Source organism: Pezoporus occidentalis, unplaced genomic scaffold, assembly GCF_034315485.1.
Source record: "Pezoporus occidentalis ecotype Australia unplaced genomic scaffold, CSIRO_AGI_Poc_V1 ctg62, whole genome shotgun sequence".
NCBI lineage: Eukaryota > Metazoa > Chordata > Aves > Psittaciformes > Psittacidae > Pezoporus > Pezoporus occidentalis.
In genome coordinates, this window is record NW_026915966.1 from 782455 (window position 1) to 806449 (window position 23995).

The 23995-nt window shown below is 53.4% G+C and overlaps 1 protein-coding gene across 1 annotated transcript; it reads left to right on the forward strand.

The window, feature by feature from the left end:
* The first annotated feature begins 260 nt into the window (after positions 1-260).
* On the forward strand, positions 261-17801 carry PMP22 (peripheral myelin protein 22). Its single transcript, XM_062639869.1, has 5 exons — positions 261-402; positions 1125-1225; positions 2323-2413; positions 12083-12223; positions 16191-17801. Exons 2-5 carry the CDS (start codon positions 1148-1150, stop codon positions 16355-16357), a joined length of 477 nt encoding a protein of 158 aa, XP_062495853.1. The 5' UTR covers positions 261-402; positions 1125-1147; the 3' UTR covers positions 16358-17801.
* Positions 17802-23995: the final 6194 nt, after the last annotated feature.

Here is a 23995-nt window from a genome sequence, read left to right on the forward strand (position 1 = left end):
GGGGCAGAGCCGCCGCCGCCGCCCCGCTCCTTCCACGGGCTGGGTGAGCAGCGGCGGCTCCCCACGCCGGGGGCTCCCCACGCCGGGGGCTCCCCACGCCGGGGGCTCCCCGCTTTGTGTCGTGGTGCGGAAGAAGAGTGGGGGGACAGCCACGGCGGGGGTGCCCTCTGTGCGTGCGTGCAGGCGATGGCGACGGGGCGGTCGCTGCCTCCCAGCAGGGTCCCGAGCTCGACGGGCCGGGCTCTGCCGCTGTTATAGGAGGAGCCCCGGGCGCGGCGCTGGGCCCGCCCCGTCCCTCAAACGCAAGCGGGGCGGTGGCCCCGGTTAAAGGGGAACCTTGACAGCGCCGCCGCCCGCTCCGCTCCGCGCCCGCTGCCCAGCGCTGCTCGGCTCCGCCGCGACGTGAGTACGGGCCGCCCCGCGCCGCTTAACGGGGCTGGGGGTACCCGCAGACATCCTCCGGGGTGCACAGGGGAGAGGGACCGCGGGAGCCTCCCCTCTCTGGGGTCCGGTGGGGAGAGGGTTGAGGGCAGCCCCGCTTTCCTCCTGTCCGACGGTCCCGAGGGGAGACGGGCTAAGATGCGCTTTGCTGGGAGTGCTGAGGGGACATGGGCCGAGGAGAAGGGGGGCCTAGGTAGCCCCGTCGGGTGAAACGGGGCGAGGTGGATGTGCCCCCCTCATTACCCCGCTCCTCGGGATTCGCCAGCGCCGATGAGCAGGGGAAAGCCTCCCCTGAGGAGGGGCTCGGGAGAATCACCCCCGGTGGTCTCCTGGGTCCGTCGGCAAAGGAACTGGGCTGAGATGCGCCGAGGCAGACCCCTCCCATTAGGGGTGCCGAGGAGCACACCCCCTTGGGGAGAGGGATAGGAGCCCCCTAGGGGGGACATCCCCCTCCTGGGGGTCCCCAAGGGAGACGGGCCGGGGAAGCCCCGTCTCGGTGATAGGGCTTGGGGGGCCCCCTCGGGGGTATCCGGCAGTGGGGCTGGGCAAAGGGAGCTGGGCGCTGCCCAGGCATCCCCCGGAGCCAGGCCGGCTCCTGCTATCGGCGGAGCGCCTCCTGCCGCCCCCCGGGGCCGGGCTGGGTACAGACACACACACTCAGCATCATCCCTGTGCCCCTCCAGTTCTGTCCCCCGACACCGCCAAGATGCTGCTTTTACTGCTGGGGATCATCGTGCTCCACGTCACCGTGCTGGTGCTCCTCTTCGTCTCCACCATCGTTAGTGTAAGTACGGACTTTCCTTTGGCACCAGGGTACCGGCAAGGCAGGGAGTGGCTGTTGGGGGCATGGCATGGCCAGGAGGTGTTATTTGCATTTGTGGGTTCTTTTACAGCTGGCTTTTAGCAGGAAACCTTTACTAGCCCATTGCTGGTCTAACAGTGAGATTTTGGGACATTTGTGCTGTCAGATGTGTGCCACAGCGGGTGCTCAGGGCACCTATGTTAGTACAGAGGAGAATGCTCTTGAAGCCCATCTCCTCATCACTCCCACTCAGGAGCAGCTTTGGAGCACCCAAACTGTGTTTCATGGGGGTGATGCTTTGCTCCCCTTACATACAGGCATTCCACCTGCTAATGGGCTTCAGTCACAGCACCAGTGCAGCCAGTCTGAGCAAAACCCTTTGAAATAGGGTGGTTTTGGCTCAGGCTTCTCAGCACCAGCGGGTTTGCCCCCAGCTCTGCTCCTTTGAGGCTGTGAATTAGGCACAGCCTCTGTTTCCTAACCCAGATGAGCTCCTGCTGGTGATTTTCAAGGCTTAAGCTTTGCATGAGTAGAAGATTGAGGGCTAGATGCTGCCCAGGGAGCTCCCGGCACTGTTCTGGGTCTAGAGCCCAGTTACCACGTCATCTGCTTAGGAAGGGGGTTGACTTGGTTTTAAGGCATCAGTTTTGTGGAGCTGGTGAGTTCCAGACTCGCTTCATGGGGTCCATTTTTCCCTGTATTTTCTTTTCCCTTTGGGGTGGTGCTAACAGCAGTAGGAGCTGTTACAAGAATCTTCCAAGTTGTTGGAAATCACGTGGAAACATTCAAATAACCCGGCCAGGCTCCGGGTGAGGATGGCAGAGAGGAGGGGAGGGAAGTGCGTGTTCCCCTGGGATTTAATCCATGTTTAAAGAGAATAAAGAGCTTCTGTTTTAGCACCGTTGAGGCGAAAGCAGCTAAAAGCAAATATCAGGATGTACTTTCCAAACCCCTTCCTAAAGAAGAGCATGTGCCTGGGAGTGCCTGGCCGGGCACACACGTGCCAGTGTTGAAGCCTTTGGGGGGGCCAGGCTGCTTCCTGCCTAGGTGATGCTCACAGGGCTGTGTCTCTCTTGCAGCAATGGCTGGTGAATGGCGGGCACACAGCGGACCTCTGGCAGAACTGCACCTCTGGTACCATCTTCCACTGCCTGACCTCATCCACGAACGGTGAGTGCTCCCTGCCATCAGGGATGTTGCTGCCTGTTGCGTTACTCTCCTCCCCAGAGTTACGGAATCAAGGGGGATTTGCCTGTGCAGGTTTGCTGTGAGTGCCTCTTGCTTTTCCCTGCACCCTCCTGAAGTTGTTCCATCCCACCTTGTCCCTTGCCTTCTCTGCGCTGTTCCCAGATGGAGGGGCAGAGCTCCACCATGGTCCTGGTGTCCTGGTAGGGGGACACATAGTGGCTCCCCCCAGCCTTATCAGTCTCTGAAGTTGCAATGGGGTTTGGCGGGGGTACCAGACCCAGTGTCCATCACTCTGTCCTGCTGCCCTAAAGCTGTGGGGCAGCCCCTGGCAGGGTGGATATGACTTGAGCCCTTTTGAGTAGTCTCCCATTATTAGCCCATATTGATTGCAGTTGGATGTACAAGGTGATCATCACCGTGCTGGGAGCAGAGAGACCATTTTCGGCATGCTTCCTTCATGCTCTGGTAGCGAGGGTGTTTTAAAGATGCACATGGTGCCTCAAGTACAGCCTGTCCCTGCCTGCCATGCTTTTGGCTGCTGTGACCTCCTGAGTTCTTGGGCACAATCCTCACCCTGTGGGTTGCTGTCACATACTATGTGTTGGATATGCTGAGTGCTCAAGCCCTTCATCCCACTGGTGAAAGAGCCCTATGGCACCTGCACATCTGGAGCGGATGAACTCCAGCTCTGGACCAAGCTGGGTGAAGGCTGATGTGTCATCACCCATCAGGCTGTTTGCTGAGGTCAGCAGGGGAGGGCTGCTTCCTAAGACACTGTGACACAGAGTGTCCAGGGCACCCAGTGGCACCAGTAACAAGAAATCTGTGCTCAGGGAGTCAGGCAAGCCCGTGCCTCAGTTTCCCCAGAGGACAGGCCTATTGCCAGTGGTGCTGTGTCCATTTGTTCTCAGTTAGCCTGGGTTTGGCTTCCCTATGGATCAGATTCTCCCAGTGTAACCCCAGTGAAACCCACTGTGAATCACACGCCTATCACTGGGAGCACAGTCACACTGTGCTGGAAACACGGTCCTGGCATGGGCGCAAACCGATGCCACGTGGTCTTGGCAAGGAGGGAATGGTCACACTGAGAGCACTAAATGCTGACAAAGGGTCTAGAAGCAATGGGAGACTGTTGGAGGCTTCTGGAGTCTTATGTGCCCCTCATCCCCAGCCTGTTGGGAGCGGAGCACCCCACTCAGGGAGGTGGATGCTGGTGCTCACTCTCCCTCTTCCCTGGGCTATGAGCAGCGCCATGTGTCCCTGCTTGGACCCAGGCTTTGGTTTTCGGTGGGAGCAAAGCTTTCACCGCGGGTCTCTGCTGACGCCTGGTGGTGTCCAGGCTGGGCAGGAGCTGGCTGGATCCCATCCCAGCCGAGGAGCCTTCTGGAGCCGTGTCCTTCATCAGCAGTTGCTGGCTATCTGCAGCGTAGGCAGGCTGCTTCACAGCCGTTCGTGCGTGCGCCAAGTCTGCTGAGCTTGCGCTTTGGAATGAAAGGCAGCGATTGCACCCCAGAGGGCTCTAAAGCCTCTCCAGATCTTTGGCTTTTCAAACCTGCACCGCTGTTTCTGGGTGTTTACAGGATGCTGTGTGTCCAGGAGCTGTCAGTGTCAACATGTGGTTGGGGTGGTTTCCTCCACGTCTGACTGTCCTGCTGGGTGTTGTGAGTCTGTATTCCTATGTTTCCAGAAGCTCCTCAAAGAGGGGCTTCCCTCTGGATCCTTATTTATCATGAAGGGGACTATAGTCAAGATGACCCTGCCTAATGCAGTCAAGCAGCTTAGTTTGGTTGATAAGGTGCTGCAGTGACATGTTGTGCTCAGGTCTTAAAGAGCTCTCTGACAGCTCTGATTACTGTGAAGGCTCTGTTCTAGCATCAGAAGGGGGTTTTGCTTGGGCAAAAGCTTGTGCTCCATCCATCCCACAGCAGGGATGTGAAAGCATCCCCAGTGCTGCTGAGGACCAGCCTCCACATGGTGGGACTCTGGGTGTGGGATGCAGAGCTCACTGGTGCTATAGGAACACAAAATCAAAAGGTATTTCCTAGGCTTATGCAAGGCCTTTACAATCTATTTGTAAACGTAGAGTAGAAATGCAACCCAGCATCACTTCCTGTGGATCCCATCACCATCCCTCCCCACTTCCCATCTCCAACCCTCTTGCTCCCATCACCTCTGGGCTGCCAAGTCCACTGCAGTCAGGCTGTATCTGAGCAAGTACATGGGGCAAGGATGCTGCGAAAGAGCCACCTCCAAGGCTCACGCTTGTCCCCTGCCTCATCCTTACTATGCTGTTTGCTGGGAATATGCTTACTTTCAAAAACATGAAACATCCTATAGCAAATCCCACAAACCGTTCTCTTTTAAACCTCATCCAAAACACAGGCTGTGTTTTGCTACACTGGGTTGTAGAAAACAATAGGAATTTGTTCCTCTGTACCAGAGCCAAGGACAGTACTTAATGGTTAAACACAGAGTGCCAAGGTCTGCTGCAGGCTAAGAGCAAGAAATCCTCCTTGGGATGTTTTGGCTGAACTTGGTCTTTACATAGAGGCAGTTTGTCTTCTGGTCATTGCAGTGGCAGCGGTAGTGCTGTTATTTCTTCCTCTCTCTTTGAAGAGAAGTGGTGCTTGGAATATGTGGAATTTGGTAGGGCTGGGTCTTGTGTGTTCGGGATGTGTGAGGGCTTTGAGGGGTTTGTGGTGCTGATGCTCCCCTTGGTCTCAGCAGCATGAGGATGGATGGGTTTGTGGTGCTGTGATATGTTCCCCTTGGTCTCAGATGATGGATGAGCTTCCTCTCACTCTGCTGCCACAGAGACCCTTTTATTGAGGTGACCGTCATGAGGATGCCCAATGAGAAGCTGAACTGGCTAAACCCATATCCCAGTGATAAAACACGAGATTTGCTTGTATTGAACACGGGCAGGTTTGGGATTGTACTCCTGACCTCGCAGATTATCCCATGGGAATGGAATAAGCAGCAAAACAGCCCAAGGGTTGCCTGCAGGAATGCCATTCCCGGGACATTAGCTGACCGTGGGTACAGGGCGGAGCCGGTCTCAGCTCCCACCTCCCAAATTCCTCTTGGCAGGGCTTGATCCCGCTCTGGGCTGAGCACTCCGGCGGGGTGTGAGCAAAGGGAAGGAGGAGGAAACACCAGGTCGGGGGCCACTGCCCACTTCTTCGCCTTTCACAACTGCCTGCTTGTTGCTTTGATTTCTGCCTTTGCCTGTTAGATAATGCCTTTTTTTTCCCCCAAGAGGCCGAGAACTATGGAAAAAATGTTGCAATCGTTGCTCCGGTTGCGCTGTCAGACATTCCTGGAAAAGACTTATCTGAAGAATCCAGCTCTGAATCCCGGGATTGTGCGTCGGGAGGGCCGTGTGCCAGCCCCCAGCTGTGTGAGCCCGCTGCGACACGGGGCACGCGGCCGGACCTGAGCCGCTCCAGTGCTTTGGAGCAGATTCCACCCCGAATTTCCAGACAGTGATTTTTTTATTTTTCCTCTAAAAATGGCCTTTTCTGTCCACAAATGAATTTTTTCATGCAGGCAAGAATTTTTCCCTGCTGCTTTGTACTGCTCTTCCTGTGATTTTGGTGGGGAAGCAATGGGAACCTCTGTGGGGATCCCTTCATCCTTCTGTAATGTCAGGAGATGTTTTTCCTGTTGTCTTCTTACAGTTTCTCCTGTCACTGCCCTTTGGCTTTCTCCTGACCAGCTTGTTTACAGGCAGACTGATGGTTTGGGGCTTTTTAAAGGGAAAAGAAAGCCCTAAAGCTTGGGAAATGCTCAGGCTGCCAATCCACATGGTTACTAAGCGCTGTGGCTGTGTGATGAACCTGTTAATTTGCTGGGGTGATGGCCACAAGCAAAGCCCAGGTGAGTTGCCCAAAGCAGAGATGTGTCCTGCACTGCCTGGGGAGACAGGGATGGATCTCCCATTGATGGGGTAGGCACGAGAGGATTGCCCTGCTCTCTGCACACTGTTTCTCCCTCTTCCAGAGCATCTTTGCTCTGGCAGGTGGGACCCCAAGCAGTGCTACTGGTGCTTGAAATCCATTTCTTGGTTTCTGGAGGAGGCAGGAGAGTTCTTCCTCCTTGGCATGAGGCAGCAGCATCTGTGCCCTGATCCATCATCTGTTCCCTGCAGGAATTGCACTGCTTCCTCTCCGCTTTAAAATGCATAACTGAAACACCTGAACCCATTGCTTCTGCTCTGTCAGTGCCCCCAGAGTGGCTTTGCTGCCCTTATTCTTTCAGACTCTTTCTTCCAGCAATGCTGGACCCGAATGACATAGAAAAGGTTTGGAGAGATAGAGGTGGCATTTAACTTGCTGTGTTTCAGATCAGTTTCTCCCATTACTGTATTGCCTATGACATGAAAGGGATTTCCTCTGTTTAAACCCAGGTTTTTATTGTTGCTTTTTCCTCTTACAAAGAGCATCTGATAAGGAGAGGTAGGGAACTACTGCTGTGTTTCTCTCAGCTGCTCCAGAGCAATATAGCTCCCGCTGTTCTGCATACAGGGGGTCAGGCAGCCTCCCCTGCTGGGTGGGGAGCTTTGGTCCATAGAAGAGGAGTAAAAAGGGAGGAAGAAGGCAACATGTGGGCAAGCAATGACTGCAAAGCCAGAAGGATGGATGGGGGAATCCGCTACAGAGTGCAGCACTGGAAAACCCTTAAACCAACACTGATTTTGGCCTTGCTGAGACTCTTGGATGTCCTGGTGGCCACAGGCTGGGTATACCCCTGCAATGTGCCAGGGCACCACCGCTCCCCATCCCTGCTCCTGGTGCCTGGACTTGAAGTCACTGGGAGGTGGTACCTAAGCCCTTTGGAGGACCTGAGCCTGAAATGATGTATCTACCATCTCAGCTCGCTCTGATGCACAAGCCAAAAGGAGCCACTGTGCTGAGGGTGTTGGCGAGGAGCTGCCTTGGGCATGGTGGAGCTGATGGAAAGTGTTTTTCATGGTGCCAGCAGCTTTCTGCTGCCTTGGCAGCATCAGAGGTTGCCTCTGTGGGATGTGAGCTCCAATGGTCTGATGGAGCATCCGAATGTGCAGCTTTGGAGAGCTACGGACCTTCTGGCCTCAGGGACTTCTTAAAGGGAGCTTCAAGGAGAAGGCAAGAGGGAGGACAGCTGAGAGGAAAAGAGGACACAAGAGGGCTGTGAGGGCTTCATCTCCTGAAGGAGTTACAGAAGAGGACCAGAAGTCTTGTGCAGGAGCTGCAGCACTGCATTCATTCACAGCCTCCCTGCAGCCTCAGTGTTTCCCACGTGCTCATCCCCTGGCCATTACAAACACCTTGGGAGCTCTTTGAAATCCCCCTTTTCCCGTGGGATTTCCAGGAATACCTCAATCCAACAGCACTCTGTGGTCTTCTCCAGGGAGTGGACATAGAAAAGGAAAGCAGCAACCACTGGGTGTAAAACCTGCTTTTCCTGGCTCAAGTTTCCAGCAGCTTGGAATGCAGCTGGGGAAGGTTTGACTTCATGCTGGTGGGAGGTCTGGGACCAAAGCAGAAGGAAGTTGCGATGTCATGGAGCTGGATTTTCCAAAGGAGAGCTTAGCAGCTCTGCTGGATGTGGCTGATGAACTGTGATGCTGTTCTCCCCAACAGGAGAGATGTTCACTTCAAGCAATGGGAATGTGGGTGGCGGTGGTGGGGTCTGTGCTGCCAGGAATAACACTGCAGGTAGCTGAGCTGGTTTGCCTTTGAATTGCTGCAGCGAGTTGCCAAGGGGCAGTGGTCTGAAGCTGAGCCCCAGGCGAATGATGTGATTGAGCTAATATTGCTGCACCTTCAGTTCACCCTTTTCCAGCCCTCTCAAGGGGTGTTTGAATATCAAGGTTTAAAACTTGCAAGCTCCAGCACTTACGATGTGACCTGTCCACTTCATAGGTGAGGATGCTATAGTCAGGTTCTTGATCACACCTTGAAGCCCAAGAGTCTCCTTTGGAACAGCCCTGCTCAGAACCCATGGCTCTCCCTGGCAGACCTGTTCTGGTACCTTTGTACCAGCAGATGTTGTGCTGTTCCTGACCCTGCTAATATTTAGCAGGCAGTATCAAAGGAGCAGGTTTTACCATGCACGAATTTCCCCTCCCTCTTGTTCTATGTATATTACATACTGCAATTACCTGCTTAGTGGATGTTTTCTTCCAAAGAAGTGGTTGCTTTTGAAGCGTACACTCATGTGGTTTGCAAAGGGAAAGCTACACGTGCAGAATGTTACTGTCAGCTGCAGGTCGCAGCACAGAGGTGTTTTTGATGCGCAGCACTAATTTATGGTGTCTTACACTGAGTCTATAGTCCAGTTGCTCAATGAAGTTTCTTTTCAGTTAATACTTCATTCATTCTCCTTGGCTTGGGCCAAAAGAAGATAGGGTCTCAATGACAGAGCAGTGAATTAAACAGTGGGGAGCCAATGTCTGCTCAGCTGTATCCCTTGTCCTGGTATAAAACATCCTTGCAAGCAGGGCTGGGGCTTTGCTGGAAGGGCTTGGGTTAGCTACTGTCATTGGGGGGTGTTCAGCTGCAGTTTCTGCTCCAAGTTTCAGTTTCTGCTCCAGGTTTCTTTCTTTTGTGTTAGACTTCAGGGCCATGAAATGTGGGGCTGGGCATCCCAGGGCTGAAGGCTTTTCTCTGCTGTTACAAGTGGTGGCGTGAGCCCATTGGGGCTTGCAGAGTTTAGGGAAAATGTCAAGTTTGTTTTGTAAAGGCATCTTTCTTTGTTTCTAACGGCCTGGAAGGGCTCTAAGAACACTCCCTACGGGTCCTCTCCGGAAGCAGCATGCAGGGTGTTATCTGTCCTTTCCACTCCGCTTCCTTTTCTTCTTCCTCCTGAAGAGCAAAGATATAAATACAGAGCAGAAGAGATGCAGGAGAAAAATGGGACAACTGACACACTGCCCAGGGGAAACCACAAATAACAGCCCAGGAGTAAACAGTGCTGACAGCCCCATGGTACAGCTCACAGGGCCCACACCTCCCTGTGGGAAGGGAAGAAGCCTTTAGGCAGGACACAGTACTAATAGCAAAGGAGTTAAAAGCACGTGAGGTTGAGGATGCACCAAGCCTATCTGCAGTTATAGTTCTCAAATGAATTAAAGGCAATTAGCTAATACAGCTGAAGTCTGTATTAGAATCATAGAATAGTTAGGGTTGGAAAGCTATTGGAAAGCTAATAGGGTTGGAAAGGGTGTTAGCTTTGAGCAGCTGGGCTTGGGTTTAATGGGAGTATGGCAGCTTGTGCTTATGGGTCTCTGAGTTACGAGGTGGGGATCCTGCCCCTTGTGTTTGCATAGGAGGCCAATAGAAGTAAGCAAAGGGCTGGATGTGAGCAGGGACTCTCTGGTCTATGGGATCGTCTCTGGATTGCCCTGCTCGCGTGGCTGCTTGCCGAAAGCCCTCCGGTCACGGTGAGCTCTTCCCTCCCTCTCAGTGCCTGCCTTTATATTCCTCTGACACTGCTCTTTATTACAATGGGATTTTGCAGAGCCTGGATAAATCATTTGCATTCAGAACCAAAGAAGAGGCATGGGGAGGCGGATGCAATTAAAAGGGCAGCTCAGCTCAGCTTTCCGTCTAGACAGGCTTCTCCTAAAATAACCGGCAGTTGGAGCATCCACCTCCGAGCAGAAAGGGCTCCCCTCCAGGCTGCATCCTGTGGCCTTTGGAATCACAAAGGATTTGGCTTCCTGGGTCCTGGACCAAACTATAGGGCTTGGGGCTGGGCAGGCTTTGGCTCAGCCGGTGCATGGAGCTGGACATGGCTTTAGGGCTTGGGATGGGGTGAGATGAAAGCTCAGCTTCCCAGACTTGGGATGGGAGCCCTTTCTGTGCTGAAGTGTGGAAGGAGATTGTAGTTCAGCAGCTGGACATTGTGTGATTGTATTGCCCCAATCCCATCTGAGCAATGATTTATGACCTGGTTTTTAGCAGCACTTGAGCTGTTTCATCCTCCCTGCTTGAGTGTGGCCAGTGCTCAAGTCAGGTGTGGTTGAGGCGGAGGGTTTTCCTGCTTGGCTAGCAGAGAGAGATGGGACATTTTGTGTGCCCATCAGTGTGAAAACCACACTGGGATCTCCTGGAAGTGGCAGCAGTGATAGCCACTCCTTGCTAAGGAGTGGCAGCAACTGGTGCGCATGGATGGAAACTCAGCAGCACTGAAATGAGTGAAGTGCAGCAGGTTTTTAGCAGGACCTGTTAATGCTGCAGGGTAGTTTGGCATGGGAGGTGGGAAAAGGAGGGGAAGGAAAAAGCTGTCTCAAGGAGCAGAGGCTGCTCTGGGTCGTTTCAGTCTACTTTGGTGAGTGAATTCAGCTCCGTTGCATGAACGTCCAGAGGCAAGATGCAAAGACGAGAGGTAGACTTGATGGTCCGCAGCCAAACACACCAGACGTGACTAAATTGCACAGGAAGTTCCCTGCAGGCATGGATTTGCTGGAAAGGCTGAGCTGGAGGCTGTACCTCACTGTCTGTTTCCACTTCTGCTCTCACCTCCATGAGTGCAGCTTGTGAGGATGCGGTGGGAAGTGTGACCGGTTCTCTGGGAGCAGGCGCTGCTCTGGGCAGTCCCAAATGGCTTAGTTCTCTTCATCAAGTACTGAAAGTTGTTAAGCTGAAGGATACCTTTAGTTGGAAGATTTGTTGGGTTTCAGCTCTGTGCTATAGAAAGCCAGTGGTTCTTGCAGTGTGCAGCTGGGAAATGAAGCTGGTGGGAGTAAGAATGTGGCAGGAATGTGGGACAGGGACTTTAATGCTGCCTGATTCTCCCCGTCTGAGGATCCAGCCCAAAGCACGATTTCCCTGCCTTTCACCGAGTGCTTTGTGCCTCAATTTACCTGTACCACATCCCACCTGGTTTCTTGCTGAATTAATCCCTGTTGCATCCTTAAAGACCTCTCCAGGAAGGCTGCAAATCCCCGTTTTCATCCCGGACTTTCAAAGGCAAGGGAAAGGCAGAGGCATTTGTGAGCATGGCCCATCCCAGCGCTGCAAGGCGCTGCCTCCTCGTGTCCCGCTGCAGCAGCTCAGGGGATGGAGCAGCATTTTGCTTGCTTATTTATCTTATTTTTACTAGGGGTGTTCCACACCCACAGAGCCTGGAAATAGCTGGGCAGTGACTCACGCCGGGGCTGGTTGAGCTGCTCTTTGGCAGCTGGGGAAGGCTCTCAGAGGTTTGACTCCGCAAGGGCAGAGCGTGTTTTCACTCCCTGTGTATTTATTTAGCTCGCAGCTTGGCCCGCTCTGTGTCTCATGGCTTGTTGCACATGGCTTGTGTGTTTCTAATGCAGCTGAACTGACGTGAAGCTGAGGGAGAGGCTTTGTCTTGGTTGCTGCAGGCTTCAGGTCAGGGTTGGGATCTCTGCTCCTGTTTGGTTATGAGAATAGAGCATAGCCCTGCAATTCGTTTTATCCCAGCACTCTGGCCCATGCACACATCCTTCTAAATCCCAGGCAGCATCATGCCCGTGCTGAGGACCTCACTAACTGATGCAGCACTGGATCATCTCCCAGCTGATAAGAAACTTCATGGGACCCCGGGGTGGGATGGTGGCATGGGGAATGATGCCAAGGGCATGGGCTGCGGTGGGGGCTTGCCACCTGTGGTGCCCGCACTGAGGTTTCTGTCTCTCCCCAGAATGGCTGCAGTCTGTCCAAGCGATGATGATCCTCTCCATCATCTTCAGCGTCTTGTCCCTGTTCCTGTTCTTTTGCCAGCTCTTCACCCTCACCAAAGGCGGGCGGTTTTACGTTACTGGAATCTTCCAAATCCTTGCTGGTAAGTGGGGGCTGATCCATGGGGCTGTCACCGGTGGGGAAAGGGCTTTCAAGCAGAGAGGGCGATGGTGGAAATGAGCATGTTCTTGGGTACCAAAGCAGGAGCATCATGGAGATGGCTCCTGTGTGGCTTAATGAAGGGAATAGGGGATGGATAACATGGGTCTGTGGAGGTCTTGCATGCCCTGGGATGGGATCTGTCTCTCAGGGTGTTATGCATCCAAGCCCTTCTTCCCTGGTATCATGGGAAATGCTAGAGGATTGCTGACCCAGCTGGGGAAGTTCTGGAGGGGCAGGGTGCTGGGACCCACCAGAGCCAGGGCTGTGGGGCAATCAGGGCTTGCTGGACTGAGGGCTCTGCCTCCTCTTCCCATGGGAAGGGAATGGGAAGCCTTGGGATGGGGTGCTGAGGGGCCAGGGTGGCTGTTCTGGTGCTGGGATCCACCTTTGCTGGGCTGGGTGAGGTTTCCCAACTGCGGTTGTGGTGGGGAGCAGTGAGCATCCTCTCCTGGTGAAAGAGGACCCGATGATTATTTATAACTTGCCGTACAGGGGGCTGGTGCTTTCCACATCAGCAGAGAGCCACTGGAGCGTGCGGGGTGAGAGGCTGGCTTTGAACTGTCAGCCTCTATTTTTAACTCTTCAAGGACTCAGTGCTGGAAATGAGCCGTAGTTATGTCCTGCGTTGCAGTCCTCCAAATATAGATGCTGTAACACCACTGGCTCCGTTAATGTTTCCACATATGAAACCAGTGGGGAGGATTTTCAAGCATTGAGACTAGGAAAACTATTGTGCAATGTGATTCTGGCTAAAGGATGACGGGCTGTCTAGATCAGTGACTAGAGCTTCAGGTGTTAGAGTAAAAGCTGCTCTAGGCCATCAGTGGAAATCTTACCCATTGAATTTAGACAGTTCCTGAGCATCCTCCAGGTGACCTGGCCTTCACAAACCTCAGAAGTTCAGAGCTAACCTTTATTGGCACAAGTGGCATGAAATCTGTTAGGAGTGTGTCTGCTTGGCCATAATGCAGGTGATGAGTTCAGATCAGTTCATCTCTGGAAAGACAGATGTGTAGAAACCCATTATAGCCATGGAGACAAGGATGGGAAATGGGCATTAATAATGCAATTATGTGCTTGAGAGCTTGTCTAATAGATGTGGGAGCAGAAGGCTTTGCTCTCTTGAATTGGTGAAACCTCATTCTTGGAGGAAGAGAAAATGGGATTTAGAGAATCATACAATGGTTTGCATTGGAAGGGACCTTAAAGCTTACCCAGTCCCAACCCCCTGCCATAGGTAGGGACACCTTCCACTAGCCCACGTTGTTCCAAGCCCCTGTGTCCAACCTGCCCTTGAACACTGCCAGGGATGGGGCAGCCACAGCTTCTCTGGGCACCCTGTGCCAGCGCCTCAGCACCCTCACAGGGAAGAGCTTCTGCCTAAGATCTAACCTAAATCTCCCATCTGTCACTTTAAGTCATTTCCCCTTGTCCCATCACTACATGCCTTTGTAAAGTCCCTCTCCAGAGTGTGACCTGGTCTCCATGAGACTTCCTCATGGCCTGGGGCACCTGTAGGCAGAGTTCTTGGTCCTGATGGACCATGCAGCCATGGGCACTGGTGACCATCCTCACTGTTCTCCTCAGCCGTGGCTGGAGGAGGGGGCTCAGGGAAGCTGTGGTCTTTGTGACCCTAAACTTGTGGGTTGTTGGTGGGACACAGGACATGGTGCCAGCGCTGCTGGGTGATCCCACCTGGAGGTAGAGACCGTTCCAGTCAAAGGAACTGAACCTGATGGGGTCTCCTTGCAGCTTGCTATAGAAGACCATGGCTATCTAAAGCCAACAGAGGAAATTCCTGCAGCCTTCAGGCTTTGGAGGTGTTAATCCATGCCTTGCAAAGCCCTGGCCCGGCGATGCCCTGGTACAGGTCTGCCAGGGACAGGGTCTTGCCCACTTGAGTGCTTTGCTCTCGGCTCCAGCAGAGCTGCAGAGGACCTCCCTCCTCTGAGTGGGCTCATCCTGGAGCTTTCCATCACCCCGTGATGGTACAGGCAAAGCCGAGGGTCTCCAGTTTTGGAGCCTGACCAACAGCAGTGCTGGACCTGAACCAGTGGGTGCCAGGGGCAGGACCACTGGGTGCTGTTGGGTGGCAGAGCCAGGCAGTGGTGGTCTGAGAGCCAGGGAGGAGGGTAGGAGCTGTGCTGTGACTTCAGCCGTGGCTGAGGGGATCTGGGTCGTGGAAGAAAGGGCAAGAAGGGATACATGAGGTCAGTCAGGTCTGTTGTGCAGTGGCAGGATGCATCCCCAGCACCTTCTCCACAGTGCTTGGTAACAGGCCCTGAAGTCTAGCTCAGTTTGCTCTGATAGGACTTCAGCTATCACAGAGGCATCATAAAACCCCTGATAACTCCCCTCCATCCTTCTTGGATCCATCATATCCATGGGTAACTTCTTACAGCTGTGTAAGCCCACCATGGGAGGGATGTTGGTTTGGCCTTCTCCAGGTTTGACCCATTTTGCTCATTGCTCTCTCTACCCTCAGCATCACTTTAATCCCTTTTCTCTCATCTCTCCCACCCTAAAGCTGCTGTCCCTATGGGGTAACCATTGCCTCCATGCTGCCAAATTCCTCATGGGGACAATTGCCGCTGTATTTTCCACTGTCTGTAGGTGAGCAGTGTGGCCGCACGCCTGTCCCCTGTCCCACCACCATGGGCAGACAATTGCTGTGCTCTCTGTGCATGGGCTGGGGCAGTGGGAGTTGGCTCTCGTGCTCAGAGAATGGAAACTGCACCAGCGGCGCGTTAATGAAGCCTAGTCCCACTCCTGCACTTTCCCAGAACAAAGGAGCAGTGTCAAGTGGAATTACAGCTCAAATATCACGGTGGTTACATGTAGGTGGTCCCAAGGTCTGTGCAGGGGATTTGGAACTCGTCTCTGACAACAGCCCCACGACTGTATAATAGAACTGCTGGGATTGACTGAAAGAGCTTGTTTTCGGGCAGAAATAGAGGTGGCTTTGTGTTAGCTCTGGGCAGTCCCCAGTGCTGATGGGTTGATTTTGCAACAAAGCTTTAATGCTGCCTACCGGAGCTGGGCCTGGCCGGAGAGCCCTCGGGGACCTGTGCTGGTGGCTGATTCATGAGGATGGATGCCAGGATCCAGGGATGAGCCACTGGCTTGTGGGGCTTGTAGAGAGCAGGGTTTGCAGTTGAGCTCCTCATGCAGCCCTGGAGGAGGACAGGGGATTGCAGGGCGCACAAATCCTGCCTGGCCAGGGCATCCTCAGCCCCAGCTCTGTTTGACTGGGGAGGTGGTAAAGAAACTTTTGTGTTTTAGGAAAACCAACAGGGTTTGTGCCTGAGCTCTCACAGCACCTCTGGTAGGGTGGTTCAGGATACAGTCTGCATTTTAAACAAGCCACCCAGGGGAGTGGGGCTGGTCCAGAGCAGCAGCACAGAGCTGGGGGCTGCTGGTTCTTGCTTGAGGAATGGGTTATCCCCAGCGATGCTCCAACTTTGCTTGCTCTAGGGGCTCTGGTTTGCTTGCTGAGCTTAGCAGAGCAGAGCAGCCAGAGCAGAACCCACAGCGTCACCTCCCAAAATCATACCATAGTTTTCCAGGAGACAGGATACAGAAGGGCAATAATAAGAACGGTTCCCATGCTGGCACTGGGTACTATCCTCTCCAGCTCTGGTTTTCCAGCAGGGAACTGCTCCTTGAATGGTGTCATTTCTATATCATAGGATCATCTAGGTCGGAAAAGACCTTTAAGTTCATCAAGTCCAACCATTCCCCAGCGCTAAGCCGTGTCACTAAGAGCCTTGTCTACACGGTTTGTGACCACTTCCAGGGACAGTGATTCCATCATTCCCTGGGCAGCCTGTTCCAATGCCCAATCACCTTCTTAGTGATGAAGCTGTTCCTCTTATCCAGCCTAAACCTCCTCTGTGCTTCCCTGGCAGGGCTCTGCGTGATGAGCGGCGCTGCCATCTTCACAGTGAGGCACACGGACTGGCACCAAGCCTCGGAAAACACCTCCTACGGCTTTGCCTATATCCTGGCGTGGCTGGCCTTCCCCTTGGCTCTGGCCAGCGGCATCATCTACGTCATCCTACGGAAGCGGGAGTGATGCTGCGGGAGGAGGCCTGGCGTGACAAGGGGCACTCATGATGTCCACGGAGGAGACGGAGGCGGGGGAAAAGAGACGAGAAAACGGAAAAGCAAATTAACCAACCAAGAAAAGGAATAAACCCTCCCACCACAACCAAACCCAACCGGCCCCCCAAGGAAACACTCAAAGGGTTACTTGTTAATTGAAGATGTATATAGTATCTATGGTTTAAAAAACCTATTTATAACACTTTTTACATATATGTACATAGTATTGTTTGCTTTTGTTGACCCTACGCTATGTTTTAAAGCCTAAAGCAAGTGCCTAAGGAACTATTACTCCTAACAGTGTAACAAGAGCGCAGTGATTTTTTTTCTCTCTCATGCAAAATCCTCTTTGACCTGAGCTCTCCTTTCCCCATCCCAGCCCCTATTGAACCATCAGAAAACCCCAGCTCTGAGTGGTTTATAGGCCGGCATAAATCGGAGCTACGCCTGTTTACGCCAGCCAAGGGGTCGGTCCCCACTCCTGCCACATGCTGTGATCCTGGTAACCAAGTGCACGTCCAGATCTGACGGGAGATGCTTCCGAAAGGTTTGAAGGATTTCAGAGCAAAGGCTTTGATTTGCCCCAAGTGCCTAAATGACTTATGTGCCTAAATCCCGTTGCCTTTCCTCCACACCCGCTGGGAATTTGGGCTTTTAAATCACTTAGGTTGAATTGCATACCAGCACGGGCTGTCCTCCTTCGCCCGGGCCAGCTTTAGGGGTGTCCCCTGTGCCAGTGGGGCTGGGGTGTGTGCCGAGCCAAGCACTGGGGCAGTGATGCTCCCGACCATGAAACGTGCTTTATCCTTGCCGTGGAGCTAAGCTACCGATGAGAAAGAGGCAAACCCAGTAGTATATCTATGAAATCAAATACCAGATATATGACATGGTGCTATCTATTTACCATTCCTTATACTGCTAGCCATTTAACCTTATTCACTGGAAATTCAGTTAACAATCTTGAGGTAAACAAGAAAGCTAGAAATGAGAAATAATTCTGTGTAATATAAATGAGCTATAACTGCTTTTGTACTTAGACTGGCTTTTACTATTATTTTTAATAAAGCATTTATAACCAAGGTTCCTTCTTTCCCTGCCCCGTGGTCAAGAGGAGCAGAAACAGCTCTGGTTGGAGCCCTGTGCTGGTCTTTGCTGCCGGAGCGAGATGTCTGTCCTCTGTCTGTGTGTCAGCGATGTGTCTGGCCATGAATTGAACAGGCACCTGCACAGACCCCAGGCTGCCTCCTGAGGACTCCAGACACCGTGTTGCTGTTGTGTTTTGTTTAATTTTGTTTTTTTTTGGTTTTTTTTTGGGGTGGTTTGTTGTTTCGTTTTTGTTTTCTCTGCTTTGCTTTTCTGATTTTATACCGACTGTGTGGACTAAGAAGCAATGAAATAAAAGAATAACTCAGTTGCTTCTGCTTTTTGGCGTTTTTGAGGGTCAGAGCCACCGGTCTGCCTGCATCCAACCCAGGGAAGGTCTCCATGATGCTACATAGCTTATTTACTGGCTAATTCATGCTGCTGAGAGAGGCTCTGAGCTTGCTGTGGTGTCTGTGTGGCCCATATACCTGTGCTCTGTGTTAGGACTGCCCCAGGCTTAGTGCCAGGGCCAGGAACAGAGGTCAGGGCCTCAAGCCATAGTGCTGGTGCATGCTTATCTTTCTGCCTGTCCTAAGATGCTCCTGCGATGTGACCAGCAGATCCCAAAGCGGACAGCCAGGCAGCAGCAGGCAGGACCACTCTTTCCCTTCCCAGTCTCTGGAGCAGGGATGGTTCAGGTCAGCATCGCTTCTCCTGGGGACACACACACACACCTTGCTGGCTCTGCCACCGCAGCACAGACAGCAGAAGCTCTCCAGTCCTGTGTGCCAAAGCACCCAGAGCCTGGGGGTGCAGTTGCGGCCAGGGGGGATTAGCACATTGTGCACAGCGTGTGCAGCCTGGCTGGCTGGCACGGAAGCCTTGATGCTTCCGTTTGCTCATTCATTTGGCTATTAACTATCCGAGCTGATGGAGCAACTGGTGTTGGCAGAAACACAATGGCTCTTGCAAGGCTGCCTGTTATTAACATCAGGGCAGATCCCAAAGCCCTCAGAGCAGCCACATCCCAAAGGAAGGGAGCAGGAGCTGTCTCACACCTCCTGGGCCACTCAGGTTCATCTTGGATGTGTTTTTGAAACCATGCAGTGCAAGATGACTTTGGAAGTGGAAACAACACCAAGCTTTGAATCCCTTTTGGGGATGGTCCGAAGGGGAGCTGCCCCCATCTGCACCAGAGCTGATATCCCTGGGTCCCCTGCACCAAATCATAGCATGGAGAAGAGAAGGCTGTATGGAGACCTCAGAGCAGCCTTCCCATACCTGAAGGGGGCCTATAAGGATGCTGGGGAGGGACTCTTCATCAGGTACTGTAGTGACAGGACAAGGGGTGATGGGTTCAAACTGAAACAGGGGAAGTTCAGGTTAGATCTGAGGAAGAAGTTCTTTAGTGTGAGGGTGATGAGGCACTGGCACAGGGTGCCCAAGGAAGTTGTGAATGCTCCATGGTATGGTTCAGTGTGAGACGTCCCTGCCCATGGCAGGGGGTTGGAACGGGATGATTTAAGGTCCCTTCCAACCCAAACCATTCTGTGATTCTATGACTCCATTGGGTTGGAAAACACCAGATTCCGTTAACCCGGTGCTCAGCTGTGATTGCAAACGTGCCCCGCGCTTTGGTGGAGCGGCCGGGCAAGACGAGGACGAGCTCTTTTGACCGTTTTTGCTTTAATCTGGTCAACCCATCCCCGTCTGGTCCCACCGGGCAGGCATGGGGCGAGCGGGGAGCCCCGCTCCCGATCACGGTCCTTGGCCGCCGTCCGGTGGCTGCAGGCGGTACAACAGGCACCGGGCAAGACCGATGCAGGGGAGCGCCGGGTCGGGGTGGAAAAGCGCTTCCCAAACACCATCCTGAACGTCCCGGGCCTCTGCGTGCCCCGGTGACCATCCTCTACACCTGGAACCCACATGGAAGTGGGGACCACCAGCACCCGGGCTGGGACACATCACCCGCATCACGTCCCTGCTCCCCATGCACGGCTTTCCCTGCTCACAAGGGTGATAGAAGACATTGAGGCAGGACCCAGCATTCTGCTCCATTAGCTGTAAGCACACTTGGAGCTAAATGAGACTCCAAAATTTCATTGCACCCTGGGGCTAGAGCCCAATTAAAATCACAGCAGCCCATAAACCAGCTAGCTGAATGGAACAGCAGCAGTATGGGACAGAGTGGCAGAGGGGTGAAAAAGGGAAGTTTCTTTAATGTGTGTTGTATCATAAAAGCTATTGTTTAAATGGCTTTTCTAGTGTTCTGGGCAGTAAATACTTCTGGAAAATGCGCTGAGCAAGTCCCATCTTCCCCTTTCATTTACTGCCTTGTAAATTGGAAAGATTATGGTGGGGATAAAGAACGCCCGTGCCTGGGAGTGACTGTTCTGCTCACAGCACCTTTCTCTCTCTGCTTATGGCTCTCCAGAGCCAGCTTGGAGCCACCAACCCTGCTCCAAGGGCCATGTGCAGGACCAGGCTCCGAACCGGTGCAGGCAGGAGCAGCTCAGTCCTGGATACAGCAAAGCTGTTGGGTGTCCCTGCAGCTCTGAGCAGGCTGAGGGTGCTTGGGCTGGGCTTGGGTGCTCTGAAGATGCAGGGGTGATAGCCAGGTCTCCTTACACAGCCTGCAGCCCTGCTCCCCTCCTGGGTACCCCTCCAGGCTTTATCACTGCTTTGTAGTTGGGTTAATTAAAACAAATGTTATAACAGCACCAGTACTGCAATTGGGCTTTAAAAGCCACCCCCTATAGCCCAACCCTGCCAAACTCTGCCAAGCACTAAGGGGTGCTGAAGGATGAATTTTCCCCAGGTGTGTTGGAGCTGGGGTATGGTTTAGTGAGTGTGCATTTAGATCAATGCAGGGCTTGGAGCAGAGTCTAGCAACACTTTGTTTTGCATCCACTACCCATAGATTAATAGGATCCTAGACTGGTTTGGGTTGGAAGGGACCTTAAGGCTCATCCAGCTCCAACCCCTGCCACAGGCAGGGACACCTTCCACTAGAGCAGCTTGCTCCAAGCCCCTGTGTCCAACCTGGCCTTGAACACTGCCAGGGATGGGGCAGCCACAGCTTCTCTGGGCACCCTGTGCCAGCGCCTCAGCACCCTCACAGGGAAGAGCTTCTGCCTAAGATCTAATCTACATTTCCCATCCCCTGAGCCCTCCTAGCTCTGTGCTGCCCTCATCCTCCAGCCTGCCCACAAACCTCTCCCCCCTCTCTGCCCCCCAGCGCTGACCCCCCCAGCCCTCCTATTCTCACTTGGTCAACTTCCCCCCCCCCCCCCTCGTAATTATTTAACATGATTATCAATGCTTCCCTGAGCACAGCCTCTTTGTGCAGTGATTTATGGAGCGCTTCCTCTGCTTGGCTCCACTCTCTCCTCGCAGGGACGGGCTGATCAGTGGTCAGGAGAGAGCTCTTTAGCTCTGAGCACTGAGTTAGCATGTACAAGCACTGAAGTTCTCTGCCTTGAAGTCAGGAGGTGCCTGAGATGCTGCGGGAGTGTTTAGGGTGTCTACACCTGATTTCAGCCCAGGATGAACTATCCTGGGGCTGAAAGGGTGCAGCTCTGGGGATGCTCCTGTAGGGTCTGTCCCCAGTGTGGTTTCACACCCCTCAGCTCTTGCATTGCCTCCACCCAAAGAGATGCTGCCCCTTCCCTGGAGAGGGATGGAGAAAGGACAGCTGTGATTGCTCAAAGGATGCTCAGAGACGAGCTGGAAGCCAGCACAGCTCCTGGGCTCTGTCTCATCCACATCATAGGAAGGAGCAGGTTGGTGGTGGCACTTTGGTACCTGCTCCTCCCACTTTGCTTCCTGCCTGCTAAGGGGTCATCCTGCCCCATGCTGTTTGCTTGGGTTTACGTTCTCCTTAAGCTTCCCAGCATTAAAAAGCCACTTTTCCCTGGACTGATGAAAGCCTTAAAAGCACTGAGTTATCCCTGGTTTATTCGCTTCCTGGGGGATTATTCAACATCTTTAACTTTCCCTAAGAGGTGTGCTTTCCTGGGGGAATCTTTGCAGGATGGTTTTATTGCCCCTCTGCAGGCACTGAGTGGGGAGAAGCTTTATTTTACAGTGCTTTAACTGCTTCATTTCAGTCCCTGTCGGTTGTGTTTCCTTTCATATAGGCTTTTTTCACTTTCATTTCCCAGGGCTCCCTCTTATCTGCCTTTGGAGACAGCCCTTGTAAAAGAAGCAGCAAGAAAGAAATCCAATCCCAGAGCACTCTCCCTGGGATGCTTTCAAGAGAAAAGGCCCCTGCCCCCTTTCAAACCTCTTTTGAGAAGAATAGACCCCAACCCTGCGCACGCCACAGCTACAGGAAGGTCTTTGAAGTGAATTAAACCAAATTAGTGTCTATGATATAGATGGGCAGAGCAGCTCCCCGCTGGGTCCCTGGCCTGGCCCTTTGCCTAATCTTTAACCCCTCTCCCTTCCTCCCCTCTCGCCCCTAATTGACCGTGAAGCACCTGGGGGTGATTGGGAGGCGATCCCATCTGCCCTGCTGCAGACAGGGTCTCCTTCCACCTGCACCCAGGGATGGGGAGCATGAATCGGCCTGGGAGGATGCATCACTTCCCACCTCCCTTTCCTCCTGCTCAGGACCTGGTTATTTTTGCTCTTTGATTCCTTCTTACCTCCCTTAATGAGATGTCCCCTGAGCCCAAGGGCACCCCAGCCTTGCCCCCATGCCCCTGGCCATGCTGGTGGAGGTGGAGCTGCTCCTGACCCCTTTGCGGCAGAGGGGCAGGTGAATGGAGAGGTTCCTGAGCCCCTGCTAGAGCTCTGCAGGGGGCTGCTTCCCCAGTGCCTCCCTTTGTGTGCCTGACCCAGGGCTGCAGGAGCTGCCTTTGGCCGTGCACTGGGATGAGGTATATGCTGGTGTTTAACTGGGTGGTGGGGAGGTGGGGTTTGTTTGTATGTGAGGGGGGATTTAAGCCTCTTTTTGCCCTCTGTGGCAGGTAATGAAAGCAGCACAGGCAAGCTGGGCTGGCTGACAGCAAGACAACGGAGAGATACTTGTGTCATGGGATTATGGCATGTGCAAATTGTAGGCATGAGCATGCAAAGAAAGCAATGACTCACTGGTGGCAGGAGGTAAGTGTATATTTGGGCTGAAGGGGCTTATGTTTTGGTGCCTGGCTTGGGAGAGCTGTGCTGTGGGCTGGCTCCAGCCACCCTGGGGAGGCCTGCCCAGCTTCCAGGTGCTGCTCCAGAAAGGCACTGGAGGTCCCGAGCCACATCCCCAGCCCTGGCTGGATGCCTTATGCACCAGGATAAGCCTCAAGTCTTCACCAAGCCATGGGTGCCTGCTGGACACGGTCTGTTAGTGCTTCTCCAGGGACATTCAGCATCCTTCAAAGGATGGGTACAGGACTGGTCGCTTACAGGAGAGAGCAGGGAGCACACACTGGGGCTGAGCTCTGCCTGTGTGCTCCTGGCAGGTTTAGCTCATGGTCCTTTGGGTAGGATCCATGCTGGAGAGGAGGTTGCATTGCATGCTTCCCACACCTAAAGCCTGTTTCAGTGCCCCTGGGGTTCTGACAGCACTTCAGGGTTCAGCAGTAAAACCTGCAGCAGGGTCACCCACCCCTTTTCTTGGGAGGTCTTGGAGCCAACCTTGGGGACCTCCCTGGGACAACTGTCATTGTGCTGGGACATCTTCATGCAGTGGCAATAGTCTCCAAAGACCTTGGAGCTCCATTGGTGGCACCAGCGGCGTTTCTTCTTGCAGGGAGAGAGCCGGAATGTGGCCAGTGAAGGGATGGGAACACAAGCATGAAATGTTCTGTCGATACCAAAGGACCGCATGACTGAATGTGCTGCTCTCGCAGAGGATGCTCTGCAGCCCTGCAGCAGCCTGGCAGCATTACCTATTACCTGTGGGGATGTTCTTGCCCAGCAGCGTGTGGCGATTCCAGTGCCCATAAGCATCCACGTGGAGAGAGGCTTCAGCAGTTACATGTTTTATAAGGGTGGCTATAAATAAATCACAGCCAAATTAAATCGTGGAGCAAAACTAAAGCCCCAGGAAGCTGACAGGCAAATCAGATCCCTGGGAACGAGCAGGAGAGGGCAGCAGATTCCTACTGCACTTGCAGCAGGCTGCTGGGATCAGGGTCCTAGAGAGCTCGTCTTGGGGTGGAGCTGAGCGTACGCAGGCTCTTCAGGGTTGGTTTGACAAAGTCAGCCTAAAAGCAGTGCTGGGCAATGCGTTTATGTGGGCGAGCCTTTGCTGCCTCAGTTTCCCCACCTGCAAAGCAAGGGTGGGAGCAGTGGGTACCTGCCAGCCTGTGTTGCATGGTGCTTGTCCCCCAGGATCCCTGGATGGGGAAGCAAAGGGTGTCATGAGGCTGACCCAGGCTTCAAGGTATGAGCCACCCATTGCCTTGAGCCATCACTGCACCCATAGCATCCTTCTCCTTTTCCTCCTGTGGGCTGACTGAATAAAGCCAAACCCAAGCACTTGGTTTTGCTGATCTATGTGGAAGGATTCACAGGCAGGACCAGTTTT

Excerpts from the sequence above, each read along its gene's own strand:
- PMP22 (XM_062639869.1), top strand. The coding sequence starts at position 1,148 with ATGCTGCTTTTACTGCTGGGGATCATCGTGCTCCACGTCACCGTGCTG. Across the intron at positions 2,414-12,082 it reads CCTGACCTCATCCACGAACG|AATGGCTGCAGTCTGTCCAA; the intron begins GTGAGTGCTCCC and ends GTCTCTCCCCAG. Across the intron at positions 12,224-16,190 it reads AATCTTCCAAATCCTTGCTG|GGCTCTGCGTGATGAGCGGC; the intron begins GTAAGTGGGGGC and ends CTTCCCTGGCAG.